Genomic DNA, 20,000 nt, shown 5'->3' on the forward strand with positions numbered 1-20,000 from the left:
GTGCATGCATGTGCGTGTATTATAACACAAATCATTTCTAGCCAAAGAATGTGAAATGACAGGCTTTAAATCTGTCACACTGGGGGAAAGCGGGTACTCTGGCAAAGACACGGTCAGAATTGCTGGATAGATTTTGAAATATTGCAAATTATTTGGAATTAATGTCCAACCTCTTTAAAGCTCTGTTCTTTCCCTTTTCTTTTTCCCCCACCCCTTCTTCCCCCTGTTTTGCCACCTTTTGTTAGTGCTGTTCTTATTACAGGGCATATTTTTTAACTGATGTTAAGTGGTAACTGAGTTTCTTTCCTGAGATCCTTTCTGTGTTTGTCCACAGAAGAACAAGGTGAAGATACGGAAGGGTCTGCTAAAAGTACATCAGTGGCTGTGGCTGATGATAAAGACTCAAGTGAGAGAGACAATAGTGAAGGCAAAAAATCTAGTAAAGACTCTGGTAAGATGCTAGAATTTTGTTTTCCCCCCTTTTTAACTTATGAAATGCTCTTTCATTTTAAACTATCTGGACATTCCCACTACTATTCATTGCATGTGCATTTTGCATGTGATTTCTATCAGTAGCCTCCCATTGACCTATTTTTAATCATAACCATCTGACAGGATAGATGCGGATAAGTTGAAGAATATTACAGGACGACCAGTGAGATTATTTTTTAATCAAATCAGTTTGTGTGCTTGTAATTTTTTAAGCGCCTTTCATTAATCTTAGCTGTACTTGTGATTCCTCTGATGGCATATTAATTTTTCATAAGCACAGGATTAGGTACCACTTGAATTTTTTCTTCAATCAGGTTTTGCCCCCCTTTTAACCCAAAGAATGTGGGGGTTTTTGTTATTATTTTTTGGTCTTGCTCTCTGATCAGTTACTCCCAAGAATCTGGCCTCTTCCTGGCCATTTATTTGAAGCATTTTCTAAAAAATACACAAAATCCAGTGAAAAAGTTTACAGATGATTCAGCCTAAGAAAGAGGAAATATCATTGAAAACGGATTATGGGTTGGGTAATTTTGATCTCCTGGAATAGACAAGGCCCAGTAATGAAAGCTACTGTCTTTGAAAACAAAACCCCTATGTCATGACATTTACTTGTGCACAAACAAACCCTGGGCCAGCATCTGGTGTAGATACGATACCCAAGGCTTTTTCTGTGTTTGATTTGGCAAATATGTGACTTCACCCATGCTTTTTATGTATGAGATGGAAATCTGTGGTCACAATGAATATTACATTGGCTACTTTTGCCGCACGCTATACCTAGTTACATTATGTTGGATTCACTGAAGCAGAAGAAGTGCTGAAACAGGTTGAAGCCTATTAGTTTCAGGTAGTCATATATCTTTTCCTTGTATGCCAATGACAGCAGCATACAAAGGAGATTGTATTATCCATAAAGACATACAGTTGTAGAGAAAATATCTTTTTACATATGAGTTTCTAACACCCAAATTCTCCCATACTTCAATTTACTCCTTACATATTAACATTTTTGAATTTATTACCAAAAAATATTATAGATGGCCCCTTCTGTGATAGGTCAATTCAGAAGATTGGCTTAAAGATTAAAGCTTCCTTTAAGTTTGCTTGTTGACATGCTAAGGTCAGTAGCCATCGCAGTTTACAACCTCGACTGCTCTTCAGCTGCTTTATTTTTTTGAGATCAAGAGACTGCGGGAAGGCCATTGATGACAAGGATGATGTTAAGCAAGAAACTGTGTTGTGGTTTAAAGTATATATTCCCCTTGGCTGGCTCTCTGACTTGGTAAAAACTGCCTGCAGTGCAGTGAAGCCATGCTCCCAGGCTGACAGAGGTCCTCCTGTGCAGCCTCGCCAGGTGCCAGGCTGGACAGTCCCCAGGAGAGGGGTGACAGCCACTTGCAGCCTGCATTTTCTACTGTCCACTTTACCTAGGGGACAGTGTGAACCACTTCAGGGAATTTATCAGCCCATTTCTTTTTCTTAGGCAGGCCCATTTATAGTTGCTCAGGGATGAATGTGGTAATAAAGCTCCAGAAAAAAAAAAAAAAAAAAAAAAAAAAAGGAAAAAAAAAGATGGAATCTAGAAAAAAATACTGAAGGGGAATTCTCAAAATTCCATCAGGATTAGCCATTCATAAGGGCCAAGTTTAATTAGGACAAACCTATATCCAGATGCCTACTGGGTGCACTACAAAAAACCAGCATAATTGTTCTGCATTCCCGTGCCAGCAATTACACAAATAACTTTGCAGTGAGATTCATATAAAAATAAGGGCTGAAATACATGATTGCCTTTGTGCTTTGCAGAAAATAGTTTGTGCTGTAGAATCCTGAATCTATTGGAAACTTTTATTTTCCTAATCTAAATTAATTCTGCATATGTAACGTTCCGACCATCATCTTAATTTTCATTGAGCTGACAAGTATTTCTAATGACTGCATAACTGCTTATGTATAATTGAATGTTAATTTGGGCTTTCTCATGAACTGAGTGTTGCAAGTCTTGCCAAAGAAATCTCAGGAAAACCAATAAATTAATCACAATACTAACAAGTTAGACAGGAAAGTGTTGTGACCCCTCTTTAGCATAGAATCTATTAGACGAGAAAGGATTAACATGTATTTAGTAACAGTATGTTTGTGTAAGCTGTTGTGCTGTATTGCTTACCTTATCTCAAGGAGTAGAGCTTTCAAAATGAGACTTGGCAATATGCAAGTTATATTTGTTGAATATTCATTCAGAATAGAAAAGCCTACTAATGCCTCATTTATATTGTCATTTAAATCTAGTGCCACTTTAGATTAATTATAATCCAAATTACAGCTCTATGCAGTGCAAGAATTAATATGGAATTTATCCAGATTAATACATTTGCATTGAAAATGTAATATGTCTCTGCCATGGCTAAGGGGAGCACTTTTTAATAAGGTAGTAAACATGAGAAAGGATGGAAATTAACCTTCATTATTGCAATGAAAATTATCCTTTCGTTCTACTCTAATTAGAAAGAATACTCTACCAGTAATTATAATTTTAGAATTATTTTGAGGCTGAATAACATCATCTGATGTGTCAGAAGTCTTAAATTATACAATCTTTATCAAATACAAAGATTCATAAATAAGAAAACAGTGGTTTTATTATGGCTTTTCCAGGATTTTTTTTCTCAGCAGTATATGTACTTCTTTAACTTTCTCCTTCTTGTTAGTCGCACAAACATTTTTATTTTGGGGTTTCAAAAATATTACGAAGGTGATGACATCTGAATTGCAGTGAATTGTGTCATTTTTATATTAGCAATCTTACACAAGTTAAATAATTCTGTTACTGACAGGCAATCTTTGACTAGTCTATTTCATGGCACTTATTTATAATTAAACTTATTTTTTGAGCTAAATGTATTGAAATTGCATTATTCATCTAAAATAAGCTGTGTATTTTATATTATCAAAAGAATTGCAAAATTGCAAAAGAAACCCCTAAAAATAATGTGTCTCAAGAATAAAAGGTGGGTATTTAAAACGTGAATAACAACTGGATTTATTCTTTTCCTACAACTGCCTAGTAAGACTGGCATGCCAGCAGAACATCTAGCTATGAAAACAGTGCCACACAGCATGCTTGAGACTGTAATATTTTCTCTCCTCTCTCTCTCCTCCTTCAATAACCTTTCTATAAGACCACAACCTTTTTCAGCCTCCATACAGAAGCTCCTTAAAACAGCAAACGCAACATGGAAAACAGAGCATTGATGTAGTGAGACGAGGGATCGAGTTGTAGTAGCTGGACCATTTCATAAGGAGCCAAACTCCTTTGATTTTGACATGTACACTATGGCTTGGGAGCTTTGGACTTCACCATGTGCAGTGGCAATTGACTCCCCTACGCCACAGGGCAAAATCAACTGCTTTTTTGTTTTGTTTTGTTTGGGGTTTTTGTTTGTTTGTTTGTTTGTTTGTTTGTTCCAGAGCTCACTATAAGTCACAGACTCAGTTACATTACTATTGGCCAGATGTAACTTCAGTCACATGAGTAACAGCACTTGGGGTTGAATGAATCCAGAGCCAACACGACAACAAAAACAACAAAGCCTCTGTAAACTTCGACAGTTTATATAAATATCATAGTAAACATAGTAAAAAGCTGTGCTTTGTTATGCATTTATTGACCCCAGCACAGTGTTTTATAACTCCATGGTTTTATTACATTAACCACAAAAGAAAATTTAACCAGAAAACCCCCTTGTTTTTATAGAAACAAGAACTATGTGTTTCATGATTATTATAGGCCCTTTGAAGTAATTAAGTTATTCCATCCTGTGGTGGAAGATGATGTGTAATATTAACCTTGTGTGTGCCCAGGCACACACAGATTGCACTTCAAGCTAAATTTCACTAGGAGCTAAATACCACTGCCAAAACACAGTTAAATGCATTTTCACAAGTAAATATTGTGGCAGAATTTGGTTTGTAATTTCTGTAACAACCTGTTGAGAATAATCTAACATGATGAGGAGAAGAAAAGAAAGAATTTTTTCATTTTGTTTTTTAAATTCAGCTTCCGGTTTAACGGTGTCTGTTTACAAGAGCTGAGATTCTGTCCCATTTGTCTTTAAAAAGGGACATTTTAAAAGTGACATATGATAAAGGTAAGAAACAGTAGTCAACTGTTAGACATTTTTGACAGTTGGAAATGAAGAGAGGTTAATAATTTGAACCTATCCCTCTAAAACCTGAGGAACAACCTTTCTCTGTTAATATAGTATGTCACTTTTTAACTTCCTGTAATTCTCACAGTTAAGACACTTAAATAATACGTAAATACAGATAGTCTGGGGATTACTGTATTATAACAAAGCAAAGCAAGTAGTAAAATGGTACCTTATGAGATTGCATCATTTAGATTTTACCTTTAAGCATAGGTAGTCAGTCCTTCAGGCTGTTGGCCCAGCACCTACTGAGCAGTCTAAAAGAGGCCTCCAGGATCTTTTTCTGAGAGTATAAGAATTCAGGGGCCTCCAAAAAGCGACTTGTTCAGATAGTAAGCCAGTGATGACAAGTTGATCATTATAAATAGGGAAATACAGCAGGAATAAGTTTAATTCGAGCTAGAACATGCAAAAATACTAAATTACACCAAAAGAAATAATTAGCAACTTAGGAATGAAAATCAATATGTGGGGAAATAACCATTAATATATAAGTCATATGTATTGTGATGTTTTTAAAAAGTGCCCTTCAGAAAATGCCCCTGTATGATTCCATTTCAATTGGTTATTATTTTCCCATGAGCATTTGGCATTTACCTTGAAAACTGTTTTCTTATTTTACTTCTCTTTAATGTTGCCTGGTAAGATCAAATATTGCACAAACTCTGTATAAAAGTAATAATAATAAAAAGTTCTTGGTTTTGTCTACAGAAAAATACAAGTGGTTTTTTTTTTTCATGTTTACTTTGTTGCCAAAACATCCATGACCTTATTTTTAAATTAATCCTAGGTTATTGTGCAATGAGGTGCAATTTGTTCATTTATATGAACCTTATGTGGATTGAAAAAATCAAGATAAATCTTCATGCACAGCATACAATCAGATTACCCCCGGACTATATATTTACGTTGGGTCTGATAGCAATCAATGGTTTAGCTTCATTGCATTTCAAGATGTATTTGCACCCAGTGTCCAGTGATAGTGTCCTCACCCTGGAAATAATTTAGTTGCAAATTGACTGGAAGATGGTGAAAATTGAAAGTTAAAATTAGAAATACTCATAATAAACAGCAGAAAAAAGGTCAGATGATGCCGCACTATGATGAGATTGGAATGGTTGGTAAATGAGGTTTTGTGTTTGTCGTGAGATGTATGTGACATGCCTACCCAATGCTCTTGTAATATCCAGCCTAGCAGAAGAGATTATCTGGCAAATTGACGTTGGAAAGAATTTTCTGATGGACTGGGAAATTAGAATTGCACTCTTTTCTTTGATGTGTGCAAGACTGGGCCGCATTACACAGCTAGCTTCGGCATAATATTAAATATAGTATTTAATACTTAATAGTACAACTATCTATAGAAAACAATTATATTCTGGTTTTGATCACAAATGCCAGACTATAAAAATTCACAGTGTAAACATCTAAAGCAATCCCAAATGACTGATCTTTGTATATAATTAATATTAGGTTAGCTCTGAAATCCTATTCTCCACAGTATTTCTTTTAAAGCCTCACTATATTTAGCTTCAGAATTGTAACCAGGCAGGAGTTATCAAAACAGCACAATAATCATATTGCTCAGGCAGTTTAGGAAAGAGAAAGGGTAATTAAACAGCAGCAAATTAATTATTTTGGAAAACAGGCTTTTTGAGCAAAAGCTGATTTGTTTTAATGTAATACACAAATTCATACTGAGCTGCTAAAGAAAGAACATTATTGATTAATCTTTAAAGGCAACCTAAGGTTATCTAAACAGTAGAGAAGAGTCAATTTTTAAATGTATTTATAGAGTCTCCATCAAGGATAAAAGTGTATCTTCACCTTTGTGCTTACGAGAGTTGTTTTATTCAACCTTATTTTTTCTCAGAGTTTAAAAAACAAACAAGCAAACAAAAAAGACCCTCAAAGACAATACGGATCTTTGAAGTCAGAGTCTCTTCATAAACTGGGATATTTTAAAGTTTAAAACATGTTTTTAAAAATTATGTTTTCAAAACAGGAATAGTCACACCAGAGAAGGAACCAAAAGCGAACACTGTGGTAGGGGCACAACAGCTTCTTCTGGCAAAAGAAGAGGATGGTGCAGCTAAAAAATCAAAGCCTCCAGAGGACAATAAATTTTGTCATGAGCAGGTAAAAGGAAATGTAACAATTTAATTGCATTCTTTCAAATAACTCAAGAGTGAAACAGAGATGATATGCTGTTAAAACAGCAATATCAGCAAGTTATAAAAAGCACATTGACTAATAGCCTGCATCTTTATTTGATTTTTTTTTAGTTCTATCAGTGTCCATATTGTAACTACAATAGTAGGGACCCAAATCGTATCCAGATGCATGTCCTGTCACAGCATTCAATGCAACCTGTTATCTGCTGCCCCCTCTGCCAAGATGTCCTCAGCAACAAAATGCATCTCCAGCTTCATTTGACCCACCTGCACAGCGTGTCCCCTGACTGTGTGGAGAAACTGCTCATGACAGTAAGTGTTCTAAATGCTGATGCACACGCTATCGAAACGTACTTGGGCCTCTGGGCAATGTATTTGTTGTGACATAGCACTCAGGTAGCTTGAGCAGGGGAGTGGGTCAGGACTATTAGGTTCTCTTGTCAGCTCATCCAGTGACTGATACCTCTCAGGAAAATGACTGAAGGTGGATTTCAAAGATGCAGAGAACCTGTCATTCCTCATTGACATTAACCTTGGAAGCGTCAAGCCAGTCCATGTCTCTAAGTGCCTACCTGTAAATTTGATCTAATATTATCCAGGTCTCAGAAATCTTGTGATTTCTGTTTGTAAAATAATGGGAGTTATCCATAGAATGTAGTTCCTAAACACAGAATTCCTATGCATAGCTTGACTGCACATTATATTACATGAAATTCGCTGTAAAATAGCAGTTGAAACAACAATTCAGAACAGTGTCAGTAAAGAGACAATCAGGTCTAGTAAATGTTTGTTATTACAGCATAAATTCAGTTAGAAAACTCACCTCTTAAGACACACTGACTCTGGTTGTCTTGCCTTTTTAGAAGGAAATGCACTTGGAAATCCTAGTGAACCACAGAATTATTTCTGTATCCATAGATGACTCCTTCATTTATATGTCTGTGGTTGTAGTTCTACCACTTCATTCCCAAGTTAAGTGGCAAAAACATTAGAAAAATTGAAAGAGCTCTTGATGGAAGGTCTAGGGTTCCTTGTGCTGATGAGTAAATACACACTTGAGGATTCTTTTTTCTTTTCCTTGGTTTTCTACTTATTATAGCTCTGACAGACCACGTAATTTTGGCCCACTGAAAGGAAAATGGAGTAGAAATTTAACTTTTCCAGACCCTTTTAGGAAACTGGAAAGATGTGGAAAACCTCCCTCTCCGTATTGAACAGCATGAGCTTTCTTCTCAAGTTCTCCATAATTCCCTCTATACTGATAATGGGGCAACTTTGAAATCTTTCCTCATTGGGTGCTGGGGAGGTGGAAAAAACATCTTGTTTCCCAGAGAAAGAGATTTCAAAATATAAGCTGTGTAATTTAACTTGTCCTAGATGCTAACACTAGTATGCCCTGTCTATAACTGAAACCCTCTGATGACAAGATAAATACCATTTATAGCAAAATTTTCTTCTCTGGGACATTTTACAGTTCTATACATAATTATTTTAGCTAGTCCTTCTCTCCCAAGTAAACTCAAAGCCATTAGTCCTCTGAGAGGATGCTATTAATGCTATGCTTAAATTACAAATATACTAAACCCATTTTTTTTAAATGTCTAGATGTTTTTTCCAATAGGCAATTTAGATAGATAGATAGATAGATAGATAGATAGATAGATTAGATAGATAGATAGATAGATAGATAGATAGATAGATAGATAGATAGATAGATAGATAGATAGATAGATAGATAGATAGAAAATTCTTATGTATCCTAAGGGAGGTTTAAAATAATTTAAAACTGTTAAAGAGGAACAAAAGATGTTTCTACTCATACTTCATAATGGATGTAGCTTCCATTATTTATTTACAGCTCAAAAATCTCTTCTATGAATATTCTTTTACCCTCTGTATGAAGGAAATACTTTCTCTTAGAAATGAGGAGCTGCAGCTCAATCTGATTTAGCCAAGGTCCTTTAGACAGAATCTGGCAGAACAGTAACCTAAACCCAGTCCTGCTAAATCTTTGTAGGACAATCCTTTATTTCTGATACAAATTCATTTTAAAGATCAAAGCAAAAGGAAAACATGAAGTGTTGAACAAATATTCATGTCAACTTCGCTAAATTGAATCCTACCAGACGAAGAGTATATCCTTCAAAGATTTCTATCTATAATTTGAAAGCATAACACAACAATGTAGAGCAGTCTAAGAAGATACAGAAAAGAAAGAAGAAAGAGAAAAATCTAATTTTAAATGGAAATAAGTTGCTATTTCTCTGTTGAAATAAACATAATTTTCTTTCAAATATTGTGGAAGGTCCAGCATTTGTGTAAAAAAACAGTACAGGTGAAGCAAAGTGGGGATGCCCTCAGTCAGGAAATGACTAGTGACCATATCTCAACATGATTTCTATCTCTGGAGGATGTCTGGGGAAAATTCCCCTGATAAATCTGACAACCCTGACAGTCAGCAAAATCTTCTTTGTGGTGACAGTGAAACCAATGAAATATTGTGTGTATGTAGCTCTATTGCATCACCTTATTGTGGATTATTTTGAGTTGATTCTCCACCAAGGGACACATGATGGTTTTGTCTGTCAGAAACCATTATCAAGGACTGAATCAGGATCTTGGTTTAGTACTGACAGTCTTTCATGCAGATATGGTCGATCTTTTGAACTATAGTTTCATACTATTGCTGTTTCATACTGTATTAAATAGTGTAATAATACCATATTCTTGGTTTTCAAAGGTTCCTGTACCAGATGTCATGATGCCCAACAGTATGCTATTGCCAGCAGCTGCTTCAGAGAAATCTGAACGTGACACACCTGCAACCATTATGGCTGAGGGATCTGGGAAATATCCAGGTATGCAGGAAAAAGCCCAGACGTGTAAGAGCTAGGTATGGGCAATTTAGAAGTAAACTACTTGTTTATTAGTAAAGGGAATCTTTTTTTTTTTGGCTAGCTTATAGCCATGGCAGTAAAAAGATAAATGTAACAAGGGGTCTGAATTTGGCTGACAGCACCTGTGCAGGGCTATTAGAATGCACGTGTACGCCAGACTCTTTGCATTTGATGGAGCTAAAATTAAACATCAGTGCCTACCCACTTTGAAGGTAAGATCCTCCTTGTTTAAGCAGCAAATAAGACCTAGTCTTAAAAGACAGTGTCACATTCACCATCAATGGGGAATGTTAGGTAAGTGATTTTGTCTACATTTCCATTTCTGTATGATCCTGATCCTGAACACTTACTGTATTCTGCACTGGCAAATTTTTCTACGTTTCACAGCATGCTCCTCCCTCTCTTCTCAGACCACTTTCCTCCTCCTTTCTAATTATCTGTTCTCTCTCTTGTCCCCATTTTTACTCATTCTCCCTTTCCTACTGTTTATTTGCTTTTCTTGTTTGGTGTTCCCATTGTACCAGTAAACTCCTACCTTCTGACAAATAGAAGCCCTACACCACTCCTAGACCAGCTGCCACTGCCAGTCTGATTATTTTTGTGGGTTTTAATACTTTTTTTTAACATCCTGTTATTCCTGTCTGCTTTATTTTCTGGGCCAAGGTTGGGTTGTTATATTTTACTAAACCGGCACATGGCATCTGAGGTGCCTTCTCTTAATTTCTGATGAAAAAAGAAATTAAAAGGAATTCTATGTGCTCTTCTCTTCTACTTGTGTAAAAGACACTTCACTTTCTTTAACTAGGTGAAAGTCCTGCGGATGAGAAAAATACCCCTGGGACCGATGAATCAAAAACTGCAATGGAAATTAAGACTGAGGAACAGAAGCCACCTAAGGAATCTACTGAAACACCAGATTGGAATAAGAGCAGCAGTAAAGATATAAAGACCACTGACTCTATGACGGATCAGCTAAACGAACAGCAGAAGAAGCAACAGCTGTCTGTCTCTGACCGCCATGTCTATAAGTACCGCTGCAACCATTGTAGCTTGGCTTTTAAGACTATGCAGAAGCTTCAGATACATTCCCAGTATCACGCTATTCGGGCGGCTACCATGTGTAGCCTTTGCCAACGTAGCTTCCGTACATTCCAGGCTTTAAAAAAACACTTGGAAGCCGGCCACCCTGAACTCAATGAAGCTGAACTTCAGCAGCTGTGTGCATCTTTACCTGTCAACGGTGAACTCTGGGCAGAAAGTGAAAGTATGGCACAAGATGATCATGCACTAGAACAGGAAATAGAAAGAGATTATGAGATGGATCAGGAAGGTAAAGCAAGTCCTGTAGGAAGCGATAGTAGCTCTATTCCAGATGATATGGGCTCAGAACCAAAGCGGACCTTACCTTTTAGAAAAGGGCCAAATTTTACTATGGAAAAATTTCTAGATCCATCTCGCCCGTATAAGTGTACAGTGTGTAAAGAGTCTTTCACCCAAAAGAACATTCTCTTGGTCCACTATAACTCAGTGTCCCATCTACATAAACTCAAAAAGGTTTTGCAGGAAGCATCAAGTCCTGTCCCTCAAGAAACCAACAGCAACACTGACAACAAACCCTACAAATGCAGCATTTGTAATGTTGCATATAGCCAAAGTTCTACATTGGAAATCCATATGAGATCTGTGCTTCATCAAACAAAGGCAAGGGCTGCAAAATTAGAACCAAGTGGTAATATAAGTAGCGGAAATAGTGTAGCAGGGAATGTTAATAGCCCCAGCCAAGGAATGCTAGAATCTATGAGCTTACCAGCAGTTAACAGCAAAGAAACACATTTAGATGCCAAAGAATTAAATAAAAAGCAAGCTTCTGAATTAATTTCTGCTCAGCCTACACATCACCCACCCCAGTCACCAGCACAACTTCAAATGCAACTACAGCATGAACTGCAACAACAAGCTGCATTCTTTCAACCACAGTTTCTAAATCCAGCTTTTTTGCCTCACTTTCCAATGACACCAGAAGCACTGCTGCAATTTCAACAGCCTCAGTTCCTTTTCCCATTCTATATACCTGGGACAGAATTTAGTTTAAGCCCAGATCTGGGTTTGCCTGGTTCTGCCACGTTTGGTATGCCTGGGATGGCTGGTATGACAGGATCACTGCTAGAAGATTTGAAGCAGCAGATACAAACTCAGCACCATGTTGGCCAAACCCAGCTACAGATACTGCAGCAACAAGCACAACAGTATCAATCCACCCAGCCCCAACTTCAGTCACAAAAGCAGCAGCAACAAAGCAGCAAGCTGTTGAAGGCAGAGCAAAATAACTTAGTAAGTACAGACTGCCAGCTGATAAAGGATATGCCATCTTTTAAGGAGTCAGAAGAAGTTTCTGAAAAACAAGAGAAGCCAAAGCAAGAATTTACTAATGAGAATGAAGGACTAAAAGAAAACAAAGATATGAAGAAGCCAAAGTCCTCAGAACCAGCCATGCCACCACCCAGAATAGCTTCTGGAGCAAGGGGGAATGCAGCCAAGGCTTTGTTGGAGAACTTTGGGTTTGAGTTAGTTATCCAATACAATGAGAACAGACAAAAAGTGCAGAAAAAAGGCAAGACTGGTGATGGTGAAAACACAGACAAACTGGAATGTGGAACCTGCAGTAAGCTCTTTTCCAACATTCTTATTCTGAAAAGTCATCAAGAACATGTGCATGGACATTTTTTTCCATATGGAGCATTAGAAAAATTTGCCCGACAGTACAGGGAGGCGTATGACAAGCTTTATCCAATTTCTCCATCTTCTCCGGAGACACCACCACCTCCGCCACCACCTCCACCACCACCACCTCCTCCTCCTCCTCCTCCAACTCCTTCTCAGCCTTCTTCAGCTGGGGCTGGAAAAATTCAAAACACAACTCCCACACCTTTGCAAGCTCCACCACCTACACCTCCACCACCACCTCCTCCACCACCACCACCTCCTCCTCCACCACCACCACCATCAGCCCCACCTCAAGTCCAGCTTCCCGTTTCGCTTGATCTCCCACTTTTCCCTCCAATTATGATGCAGCCAGTGCAACATCCTGCATTGCCTCCTCAGCTTGCCCTCCAGCTGCCACCAATGGATACTTTATCTGCAGATCTTACCCAGCTTTGTCAGCAGCAGCTGGGATTAGACCCCAATTTCCTGCGGCACTCTCAGTTCAAGCGTCCACGTACAAGAATCACAGATGACCAGTTAAAAATCTTGCGGGCTTATTTTGATATTAACAATTCTCCAAGTGAAGAGCAAATCCAAGAAATGGCTGAGAAATCTGGTCTTTCACAGAAAGTTATCAAGCACTGGTTTCGTAATACGCTGTTTAAAGAACGACAGAGAAATAAAGATTCTCCATACAACTTCAGCAACCCTCCTATAACAGTATTGGAAGATATCAGAATAGATCCTCAGCCTTCAGCTGTAGAACCCTACAAGTCTGATGCATCTTTCAGCAAGAGATCATCCAGGACTCGGTTTACTGACTACCAGCTTCGTGTCCTCCAAGACTTCTTTGACACAAATGCTTATCCAAAAGATGATGAAATTGAACAACTTTCAACTGTACTTAACCTACCTACCCGAGTTATTGTCGTGTGGTTCCAAAATGCACGACAAAAAGCTCGCAAGAGTTACGAAAACCAAGCTGAAACTAAAGACAACGAGAAAAGGGAACTGACAAATGAGCGTTACATTCGAACCAGTAACATGCAGTATCAGTGCAAAAAGTGCAGTGTGGTTTTTCCCAGGATCTTTGATTTGATTACACACCAGAAAAAGCAGTGTTATAAAGACGAAGATGATGATGCTCAAGATGAAAGCCAAACTGAAGACTCTATGGATGCCTCTGATCAAACAGTGTATAAGAACTGTACAGTTTCTGGCCAAAATGACTTATCAAAAAGCCTGACAGTCACTGCAGCAGGCTCTGGCTCTGGTTCCAGTACTCCTTTGATTCCATCACCCAAACCAGAACCTGAGAAGGCTTCTCCTAAACCAGAGTCCACAGAAAAACCAAAACAAAATGAAACCATCTCTAAGCAAACAGATGCAACTTCCCAAAGTACCAAACCAGTACAGTCTACTCCAGTAATCTCTTCTGACCCTCAGCCCTCAGCTTCTCAGCCACAGCAGCAAAAGCAATCACAGATAGTAGGCAGACCTCCTTCTGCATCACAAACCACACCTGTTCCTTCCAGTCCTTTACCAATTTCAATGACTTCTCTACAGAACAGTCTACCTCCTCAGTTATTACAGTACCAATGTGATCAGTGTACAGTTGCCTTTCCAACTCTAGAACTTTGGCAAGAGCACCAGCACATGCATTTCCTCGCAGCCCAAAACCAATTTCTTCACTCACAGTTTTTAGAAAGACCAATGGATATGCCCTATATGATATTTGACCCAAATAATCCTTTGATGACTGGACAGTTGCTTAATAGTTCTCTTGCTCAGATGCCACCACAAACTGGCTCGTCACATACGACACACCCTGCTACAGTTTCAAGTTCCCTGAAACGAAAACTAGATGATAAAGAAGACAATAACTGTAGTGAGAAAGAGGGAGGAAACAGTGGAGAAGATCAACATCGTGATAAGCGCTTAAGAACTACAATTACTCCAGAGCAGCTGGAAATACTCTATGAAAAGTACCTACTGGATTCCAACCCCACCAGAAAGATGCTAGATCACATTGCACGTGAAGTGGGACTGAAAAAGAGAGTTGTACAAGTCTGGTTTCAGAACACAAGAGCCCGAGAAAGAAAGGGACAATTCCGTGCAGTTGGTCCAGCCCAGTCCCATAAAAGATGTCCTTTTTGTCGAGCTCTGTTTAAAGCAAAATCAGCTTTAGAAAGTCACATTCGGTCTCGACATTGGAATGAAGGGAAACAGGCTGGTTATAGTTTGCCTCCGAGTCCTTTGATATCAACTGAAGATGGAGGAGAAAGTCCACAAAAGTACATATTTTTTGATTACCCATCACTGTCATTAGCAAAAACTGAATTATCAAGTGAAAATGAATTAGCCTCCACTGTATCAACCCCTGTTAGCAAAACTGCAGAAATGTCACCGAAGAATCTTTTAAGTCCTTCTTCTTTTAAAGCAGAGTCTAGTGAGGATATAGAAAATTTGAATGCTCCTCCTGCTGACCCTGGATATGATCAAAACAAGACTGACTTTGATGAGACTTCATCAATTAATACAGCAATTAGTGATGCCACAACAGGGGATGAGGGGAACAATGAAATGGAAAGCACAACTGGCAGTTCAGGGGATGTAAAACCCACATCACCCCCCAAAGAACCAAAACCACTTGTGAATGACACACTACCAAAAGCAGCAACTACACCTACAAATGACAATACCGATGATAAATTTCTCTTTTCCTTAACAAGCCCTTCAATACACTTCAGTGAAAAAGATGGTGATCATGACCAAAGTTACTACATTACTGATGACCCTGATGATAATGCCGATCGCAGTGAAACATCAAGCATAGCTGATCCAAGTTCTCCTAATCCATTTGGAGCTAGCAATCCCTTTAAATCCAAAAGCAGTGATCGGCCAGGCCACAAACGTTTCCGAACACAAATGAGTAACCTTCAGCTTAAAGTTCTCAAGGCTTGCTTTAGTGACTACCGGACTCCAACAATGCAGGAGTGTGAAATGCTAGGGAATGAGATTGGGCTGCCCAAACGTGTGGTCCAGGTCTGGTTTCAGAATGCCCGGGCTAAAGAAAAGAAATTCAAAATTAACATTGGGAAGCCATTCATGATAAATCAGACCGGACCTGATGGGACAAAGCCAGAATGTTCTCTGTGTGGTGTGAAATACTCTGCACGTTTGTCCATAAGAGATCATATCTTTTCCAAACAACATATTACAAAAGTGAGAGAAACTGTGGGAAGTCAGCTAGATCGGGAGAAAGATTATTTAGCTCCTACAACAGTTCGACAGTTGATGGCACAGCAAGAATTGGATCGCATAAAGAAGGCTACTGATGTGCTAGGATTGTCAGTACAGCAGCCAGGCATGATGGACAGCAGTTCTCTTCATGGTATCAGTTTGCCAGCAGCTTATCCAGGACTCCCTGGCCTTCCTCCTGTTCTTCTGCCTGGAATGAATGGTCCATCCTCCTTACCTGGATTTCCACAAAGTTCAAACAGTAAGTCTATAAGGGGATGATTTTCTCAATTTATTAATTTGATCTTCTTGCCTAGTCACCATCCCCTTCTAAGACAGCATATTATGCATTCATATCATGCTTGTAAAACTGGTGTGATTAGCTAAAAAGTACTCCTATGAGGTGTGCCCAGAGCATGATTGTTGCTGTAGCCTGGATGATCTCTCTGATTTCTCAAAGAAAAGAAAAATTAATTGACAAAAATGTTTTTAGCCCATTGGAGGTTTTTGTACAAATGCAATATAACTATAGCATTGTTGTGCTTTTTTGTTTGTTTTGATTGATGTTCCTTTAGTAAAAACTTGGATTAGAATTTTGTATGTACATTTTTTACATGCAAATATTTAAAGTAACATCTGATGAAGCACAAAGTAGATTCTCACATTATCAGCTCATTTGGCATTTGGTCCATCCCTTAGACCAGTCCAACCTGTCATTTAATCCAGAATAAATATTTAAAATAAAATGCTGCCCAGGACCCTTTATTATATTTCTGAATAATCACCTGCTAAGATAAAAAGGGCTTTGTTGAAGGTGATTTGCAATGTCAGTTTCATTGCAATCCAAATTCCAGGAGTTTATAAAGTCATCGCAGACACATACTGCTTCATTGGGCTTGCACTTTCAACTCAACATGTAACTCTTTTTTTACTGACTGTTTTGACTCTTGTTTGGCATTTGCTTACATTGGAAAGCACTTCCTCTTGCAATAGGTTTCGCTGATGTTAAGGAACCAATTTTTCTGTAGCATGAGTTGTTCAGTCCTCAAAGAATGAACCTAGTTTGTTTCTTGTATAGGGCTACAATTTTGCAGATTGTGACTGCAGCCTTGCAGACTGAAGTGCTCCCGTTCATCTTCTAACTTTGCACATTCATATAAAATATGTGCACAGCAGAGCTAGGAAGCTGTTTAAGACCCCTCACCTCATTTTATCCAATAATCCCACTTGCTGTTGTTCTCTAAACTTTGCTTTAGAAAGCAACACTCTTTGGCAACTAGAGGCTTAATCACCAGTGTTATTAGACATACTAAGACTGTAGCAATGTCTTCTCTACTACCCAGGTCTGCTTTGATTGATGATGATCATGTTATTGTTTCCCTAAGTGGTGGTCAAAGCATCTTGTTTTTCTCTTCATTGGATCAGAAAGGCTTTCCTTCCACAATGTAGTCTCTGGCTGAGTGCCTTCTGGCTTTTGTCAAACAGTTATTGGCACAGAGAGTGCATATAAAGGAAATATAAAGTTGCTGTATTTCCTTCTTAATGGCATACAGTGTCCTGGGCCAAAAAATGGCTGGTTGTTGTTCATTAAAATTATAGTTTCTCTATATAACTTTCCTAAATAAGTTTGGGTTAGATTGACCTTCAGGTAAAATGGGCTCCAGAAAACTCGGGTTTTGTCTATACTGCTAAAAGAAATTTACTTGAGAATATACTTTTTACTTTCTAAAACAGGAAGTCCCCATAAAAAGTGAGTCTGGGGGATGGTCATGGATCCATGATAGTTTCTTAGCTGTGCTGAGAGGTTTAAGAGAAGACTAGTTGGCCCAGGCCAAAAGTGTCAGTGACTATTCTTACTGTTTCACTTTAGAGAATGTTTAGTTTCAGAAATATTTGCTAATACTCTGTAACTCACTAATATCAATGTAGCCTCAGAGTCTGTATTTGTCCTGTTAATAACACAAAAGGCATTATTACAGGCCAACTGGTCCACAGTAATTCCATTTTAAGATTTTCTAATTTTCACCAAATATCTTTTCTTTGAGATAAATTTAAATCATTAGTATCATAGCATGCACAGTGCACTGCCGATTGAGATGGATTTTTACTCTCTTTCATCTTGCATTTTCTTAAGGTTAATTAGCCCATTGTGGGCAAAGCCCGCTGTGTAAACTAGCTACTAGGATCTTGTTGTTAACTTCTTCTGCCATATGCTAAATAGCCCTTACATCCCCCTTTTGTTGCCTGGCAAACACTTGCATGCATAAATCTCCATTCCCTAATGATACATAATGGAGCAGTCATAGTGAGTGGGGAAAAAAAAAAAAAAAAAGAAGAGAGATTATTTTAATCATTCATCATAGAAAAACAGTAATGTGCTTAGATGTGCTCCGGTATGTGCTCAACACTAGTATTTTCTGCACCTAATTAACCCATTTCTATTTTCTTCTCTATCCTTCTTTGTCTGATAGTTCAAATTTATGTTTGTTGCTAAGAATCATTTAAGATGTATCCTTTTGGAAGCAGTCTTTCAAGCGAGCGTTTCTTTGGCTACAGTTCTTCTAGCAGCATGTATATTTCCAGCCAGCAGGCAATTGCTTTGCATCATTCTTTGCGTGAAGGATTTGCTGAAGCTAACTCCCTGATGACTCACTACCCTATAGTTCAAGTTTACTTCTTGTGAATTCCACTGCAAGTGTGTTATTTCTTCTCTATGGGACCCAAACTCACAAATACACTTCAGAAGCAGCCTTATTGGAATCCCTTATATTGAAATATTTACCTGTTTTCACTGATGCTTGCTGGGTTGGTAAACGTATTTCCTGTGGCAAAGTCCATCCGTTTTGTCCTACATGTTTGTTTAAGGGACAATGTTAATAAGATCCTTATTTTGAAAGAATGTGTTTGCTAAGACAGGGAACTAATGAAACTTAATTGTAAACCTCATATTTAAAATTCTCTTTTGTGATTCTCTTTACTCATACTAGACAGAAAATTATCCTGACTAGAAATTATCCCGATTGGTTAATACAAGTTTATGAGAGATTTCACTTTCATGTTTATGCATCCAGTATTTTTTATCTGTTTCCAAAATATAGGAAACCCAGCTAAATTTTGCAAAATACTATGCTTTTAAAAAATGCAATATTTACTTTTACGAAAGGTTTGATGTGGAACACTTGAATATAATATTAATTCACAAAAGATGGAACTATGGAAACTACAGTTAATTGTATCTTCTTTATATAGTGCTTAAAATGGACTATTATTTATGAATATTATTAGATTTTGCAAAATAAAATAGCTTCATTTCTGAGTGAAAGGATAGATTAACTTTAAATTCGGGGTTTTTGTTCTAAAACAAGGGGGTTTTAATGCCAGAATTATTGTGTGGTTCTGAAATTATTTGTCACAATTCTCTAACCTGTGGGATATATTTCTCTAGATAATGTAATTTTACCATCTTGTGGGCATCAAATGCTGAGCAAGGTCTCAGAATTACTGCTGTGTTTGCTCAGCATAATACCTAATAAAGAGTTATTTGGTGGGATTCTAATTCATACAGAATTTTAGTTTCAGCTCATCTTTATTCTTCAAGCTCCTTCTTATTTTCTAGGTGACTATAGATAGAAGAGTTTACCTGCTGTTTTCAGCTGTTCTTAAAATTCACATTCTTTTTTCTTCTAAGCTTTGTGTTCTTGCCTGCGATCCCTTGCAGAAAACTAGTGCTTCATCTTGCTTCTAGCTATTAATACTGGTTCTGTGAACCTTTTAATGTCATCATCATTACCATAGGTTCTTTGCACATCACTTAAGCCTGGGCTGCCTTAAAGATTCACAACAGCTTTTTCTAAGAATGCACACATCACTGAGTAATATGTACTTAGTGGGTTTTGAAATCTTATCAAGAGAGAAATTTGATTCAGCAGCAATTACTTTCTGTATTATTAGGGCACTAAATTCTGTTCTCTGTTTGCTTTTGGCCCACTGGTAGTAGTTTCATTTTTATATTTTTAGCCCTCCATTTCCTCCAAGTGGAAGGGAAGTCTCTTCTCTTTGATAGTCACTTAAAAGAGTTAGCAGGATTAGAATATTTGTTCATAATGAGAATTTTCTATTCTATATCTCTCATGTCTGGAAATGGATTATGAGTTTCATCAGGTTCTCTTCATTTAGTTTTGGAAATCCTCAGTTCCACATTTAGCTTCCAATAAAGCACATGGATTGCACTGTTCTACTGCAAGCTGTCTGGATATTTAAATGAATTTTGTGTATTTTATCTAAAT

The 20,000-nt window shown here is 37.8% G+C and overlaps 1 protein-coding gene across 5 annotated transcripts in view; it reads left to right on the forward strand.

The window, feature by feature from the left end:
• Positions 1–20,000, forward strand: part of ZFHX4 (zinc finger homeobox 4) — a 151,553-nt gene that overhangs the window by 125,477 nt on the left and 6,076 nt on the right. For all 5 annotated transcript variants that reach the window (XM_027886173.1, XM_027886177.1, XM_027886174.1 and 2 more), the window contains 5 exons: positions 335–451; positions 6,706–6,839; positions 6,986–7,186; positions 9,615–9,732; positions 10,577–15,976. In XM_027886173.1, the coding sequence (XP_027741974.1) occupies positions 335–451; positions 6,706–6,839; positions 6,986–7,186; positions 9,615–9,732; positions 10,577–15,976 (5,970 nt within the window). The remainder of the gene's footprint in view (positions 1–334; positions 452–6,705; positions 6,840–6,985; positions 7,187–9,614; positions 9,733–10,576; positions 15,977–20,000) is intronic.

Source organism: Empidonax traillii, unplaced genomic scaffold (assembly GCF_003031625.1).
Source record: "Empidonax traillii isolate 1590-97213 ecotype Southwest subspecies unplaced genomic scaffold, ASM303162v1 scaffold181:size1721324, whole genome shotgun sequence".
NCBI classification, from domain to species: domain Eukaryota; kingdom Metazoa; phylum Chordata; class Aves; order Passeriformes; family Tyrannidae; genus Empidonax; species Empidonax traillii.